The sequence below is a fragment of the Glandiceps talaboti genome, chromosome 6 (genome assembly GCF_964340395.1).
Source record: "Glandiceps talaboti chromosome 6, keGlaTala1.1, whole genome shotgun sequence".
NCBI classification, from domain to species: domain Eukaryota; kingdom Metazoa; phylum Hemichordata; class Enteropneusta; family Spengelidae; genus Glandiceps; species Glandiceps talaboti.
The window spans coordinates 18,237,817-18,243,091 of NC_135554.1; the positions used below are offsets into that span (position 1 = coordinate 18,237,817).

General features: G+C 36.6%; 1 protein-coding gene across 1 annotated transcript in view; it reads left to right on the forward strand.

The window, feature by feature from the left end:
- The first annotated feature begins 887 nt into the window (after positions 1 to 887).
- Positions 888 to 5,275, forward strand: part of LOC144436923 (protein-glucosylgalactosylhydroxylysine glucosidase-like) — a 7,263-nt gene continuing 2,875 nt past the window's right edge. The window contains exons 1-7 of the mRNA XM_078125789.1: positions 888 to 976; positions 1,515 to 1,717; positions 2,261 to 2,471; positions 2,969 to 3,345; positions 3,635 to 3,874; positions 4,393 to 4,602; positions 5,169 to 5,275. The exon at positions 5,169 to 5,275 is cut by the window's right edge and continues 11 nt beyond it. Coding sequence (XP_077981915.1) covers positions 888 to 976; positions 1,515 to 1,717; positions 2,261 to 2,471; positions 2,969 to 3,345; positions 3,635 to 3,874; positions 4,393 to 4,602; positions 5,169 to 5,275 — 1,437 coding nt within the window. The remainder of the gene's footprint in view (positions 977 to 1,514; positions 1,718 to 2,260; positions 2,472 to 2,968; positions 3,346 to 3,634; positions 3,875 to 4,392; positions 4,603 to 5,168) is intronic.

A 5,275-nucleotide genomic window follows, 5' to 3' on the forward strand; every position in this document is an offset into this window, starting at 1 on the left:
GTTATAGCGCATAACTATATTTCAATGAATTACTCGGCAACCCCGGCGTACTTTAACACAAATACATTGACGTATGTATCATACTGTTGTTGTTTTTTCTAGCAATTCAAATGCTGTTATCATTTAAACACGTCAAACTGTACGCCGTGAGAATTATAGCATATTGTACTCACCGTCTATTTATTTGATTTATTTAGTCACGTTATCGTTATGGTATGTACGAACAAACATGCAAAAGTGTCGTTGGTATTTTAGATGAAAAAATTATTAGAGACAAACACTTTGATAATATATTTAGTTTACTATCTCAGCTACAAAAGTTTGATAAACGTTCTTTACTTAAGTACACTTTGTCATTTGTAGATGACTCGTTAGCAAGTGTTACTGCCAGATATTTCAATGAAATATGAAATTTGTTCAATGCATTATAAGTACTACCTTTAATGCAATAGGGAACTTGCAATCCAGACTGAGCATGCTCAGACGCAAAGGACTATGGGATTATCTGTGGTTATCGTAATACCTAATCTGGAGCTACTGATAAAAAAAACCTCCCACAATGGTCAGGGTAACTATGAATTGATTATTCGTGGTTGCAAACAAAGTAACAGTATTGTTTACAATACAAATCATTAGTATTTATCATCACATTTCCCATGATGCAACATTCAACATGGCGGGTTTGCAAGTTCCATATTGAACATCAATGCTACGCTTGTTATAAGTTCTTTTGCACAATGTCACTTCTTGTGTACACGGCGAAATAAATCAATAAATATGGCATATGATATTTACTTGGTTTGAATTGTACATAGACCTGACAAATATCAATCATTGAAAACAAATAATATAATAACAACTGATCATCTACAGGTACATTTGATATCATGGAGCTTCAAATCCTGCTATGTGTGGTTTCCATGGTTATAAGTCTAGTGACTGCACAGAGTGTACCATACATCATAGATAGTGACATGTAAGTACAATAAGATTAAAATAATATTTGTGCTTGGTCGTTCAATCTTCTGTTTGTCAATCCGTATGTTGTCCCTCCCTGCAGTGTAAACAAACCATTCACGTGAACTTTATACACACACACACACACACACACACACACACACACACACACACATACATACATACATACATACATACATACATACATACATACATACATACATACATACATACACGTACATACATACATACACGTACAGACAGACAGACCTGTGGGTGGGCGGATCGGACAGACGGATATTTAATATACGACGTGGATTCAATTTTTGTTGTCTCTATTTATAACAAATATTTAGTTTGTTATTCGTGTTCAAAATTTTGATAGTCTTAAATGTTACTATATTTCTTTGTATTGTGACAAAGACTTTCATAATTTTTTATCCACTCATTACACAGTGCTAACATTGCCATGGCAAATAAATAAATCAATCAATCAATCAATCAATTAATAATCATCAGACTATGAGACTGATTTATTTATCGTCTGATCTCGGTAGCTTGCCCGAAGATGACCGATTTAAGCCGAACATCGGCAACGGTCACATAGCAACGAGTGTACTGACAGATACCATATATGCTAACGGTGTAATGAACGGTTATATGGATGATAGTCATCGTGCTAGGATACCATCAACTAACAACATCAACATCACCATAGATGGAACCGAGGAAAGATCGTTCTCCCTTGATATGTATAAAGGTAGGATAAGACTATCTCCTTTCGTGTTCAGTATTTTCCCGCCAAATGTTTTCAAATCTTTTCAAGTGTATTTGTTTGATTATGGAATTTTCTTTTTAGAGCTCTCCGATTGAATTTCAGGAAAACTCAAAACGTGTTCTTGTTGATGCGAAATAGAAGCCAGACCTTTATATTTAACGTTTACAAAGGAATAGAGTCTCTCTTTGTTTACATTGTCTACAAGTCACCCGGGTTGAAGAATCTCGCCCTTCTGTGGACACTCCTCTTGAACTGTTCTATATTTTGTTTCTGCTAGTTTTGGGTTGGTTAGGTTCCAATGTCTCGCAAACTAATGTATCTCGAGCAGGCAAACTGGTACATTCTTTTATCTGCACTTGAATAAATAAAAGTTATCTCTCTGTAACTGTCGAATGTTTCTCGTTTCTTTCAATTTCTAGTTATATGTACTTGTACTTGTGTTACTTATTTTCATCCCCTTCCCCTTGACCACACGAGAAGACTCTATAAATCACACCATACTTTTCATATGTTATTGGTTCGTAGGGTATTTTGCTCAGTATCTGACACACACTGATTGTCGAGTAGAGCAAAAGTTCTACGCTCATCGAACAAACACTCGTCTACTGGTAAATGAAATCACATTGGTGAGAATTACTGAGACTGGTGACATTACCGTACAACTTGATTTGGATCGTGGTAACGCTAGTATGGATTTTAACATGCCTCCGGATGTCGAATATGACACATATACATGGTACAAAACTTTAGAGATATACTCTTGTTTTCTGCTAGGTAGAAATACTTTAGACACGAAAATCGCTGAAAATATGTGATTTTGCATCATCCATTATTTGCCAAAATTACAAATTGCTCAAATATCAGGAAACTTATCTACGCATTTAATGAGGCAATACGACAATATTTTTTTTCAAAGAACAATGAAGACAAAATTCTGTTATTTTCAAGATAAAACGTAGCAGGAACTGTACCCGTTGAGTGTTTTCCTACATGTAGCTGTAACCTCGAGACAAGTATAGAAATTAAGACACACATTCGAATACGCTAAAAGTCGTCTGAATGTTGATATTTTGAATTTACCTGCATTGCTGTGGAAAATTTTTCCAAGGTTATTGAACACGTCCTGAAAAACGGCGACTATGAATATACACCATAAGCTTAATGGAATATGCTTCTCATAAAGTGCGTTTAAATTTCTTTCTGTTTGACAACTATCATATTCTCTTTATACAGGTACACGAATGGTACAATTTATGAACCAGAGACCGACACCAGTGAGTATCGTGAAATTCATATCTATTGGACGAAGGTACCATCCTCACTGACCTTGTACGATGGACAACACTCGGCAACATGGACGTTCATTTCTTCCATCAGTACAACTGCAGAAGACGCCCTCAACGCTTACGATGACGGAAAGACACTGTTGCAAAATCAAGAGCTGTTTTCTTCACACTCCGATGGTTGGACTACTCTCTGGGATAACGGGAGAATAGAAGTTGGTGGCAATGTGGACCTCGGACAAACATTTTACGCTGCCCTTTATTATATCATTTCGTCGACGCCATTGTTGAGAGATGCCGTTAATCCCTTCATAGGACTTAGTCCTGGTAATATCAATATTGATAATCAAACATTTACGCTAACTAGACACTTATTACTCGAAGACAATACTGATTCACGCACTAATGTAATTAATCGAATTGCTTGTAAGTTTATTGGCATTTGGAAACACAGTACAAAGATAAGTTTGTAATAGACATTTACATTTATATTTACATCGCAAAAAAGCAACATTTTTGGATAATAGTAAAGAATGAATAAATGATGGTGGTGGTGGTGGTGAAACATGAAACATGAAACGTTTTCTATGATGATGCTGTTTCGTTACCTGTGCAGGAGGTTTACCACGTGGTGGCAAAATTCGACTTGAGAGTAAAGGAGGACCTTATAACGACTACGCTGGTCACGTATTTTGGGATATGGACACCTGGATCATGCCCCCTATCATGATGTTCTTTCCTGAGATGGCTGCTAGAATGATAGAATCCCGTCTTCGTGTCTTAGATGTTGTGGAAGAGCATGCTACGGAAACAGGATATGAAGGAGTCAGGTTTCCATGGGAACAGTGCTACACAGGTGCCCTACCTGTTTCTAGTTCTTTTCTATTGCTATCGTTGCTCTATTTGTTGCTGGTTGTAGAACAACGTTCGTCTACTCACTGGTTACTATGACATTATGAATTTGAAACTATGATGTTCTGTCTGTTAGTCTGACAGTGTCTGAAAATTACCGAGGATGTTGACAGATTTATCAAACCTCAACCCTCTAGTGAACATAGCTATAGTGTTTTGAAGAATGCCAGGAAAACTTTTTTCTCAAGGTTGAATGTCAACTTTTTCTTCCACGAAAGTATCCTTTAGAATTTCATCGTTATAGAACGGTGGCCTGCTTGGGTAAACTGTGATCGAGATAAGAGGAATGTTCTTAAAATAACAGAAGTGTTACCTTTGTATGATTAAAATTACTCGAGAAAGACCTAAAATCAAACTTCATTTTTAGGTTGAATTTACTAAAAACTACTTCGATTATGATGACTCAATCGGGTATAATGACTTATTATAAATTGCTTTTGTAAATTTGTTTTTTATTTTTAGGAGTAGAGACATGTCCATGGCCACCAGCATCCGAATATCAAATACACGTGACTGCTGATGTTTCATATTCCATTACCCAATATCTATACGCTACCCTGGATACGAGTTTACTAACGGATACACGAGGAGAAGAACTAGCAATGAAAATAGCCCAATTTTGGGAAAGTCGATCAGTCCTCATTGATGATTTAAAGGGTTACGAAATATACGGTGCGTGATTTTTTTAATCTAAGAGATCTTTGTTCCCTTGACCCATCCATTATCAAAAATGAATGTCGTTTCCATGGATACCTCGAAAATCCTCCATTTATCGTAGAATTTCAACACTAATCATGGATTTTATGTAATGACCGGAAGCTAGAGGAAAGTGGTATTGAGTTTAACACACACACACACACACTCTCTCTCTCTCTCTCTCTCTCTCTCTCTCTCTCTCTCTCTCTCTCTCTCTCTCTCTCTCTCTCTCTCTCTCTCTCTCTCTCTCTCTCTCTCTCTCTCTCTCTCTCTCTCTCTCTCTCTCTCTCATCCACCCATATGGCGCAGAGTTATTGTACACTAAAACTTATTGGTTGTCTCACAATGCAAATTAAATAGCGCTTTTAAAATGTACAATATTAAATAAAACAAAGATTTTATCGGGGAGAATGTCCCTTTTCCGTAACTTGTAACCGAGACTCGAGACATTATAAATGTCGGCAACGTACTGAAGCAGCAGTCCGCCCCCTTGATAATTGATAAATGATACAGCTTTGATTTACTTAATATTATTCACACAGGTGTTATGGGTCCTGACGAGTACCATGAAAATGTCAATAATTCAGTATTTACTAATTTCAATGCTGTACGCAGTCTGTTGCTGCCAGAATACATATTGACCATACTT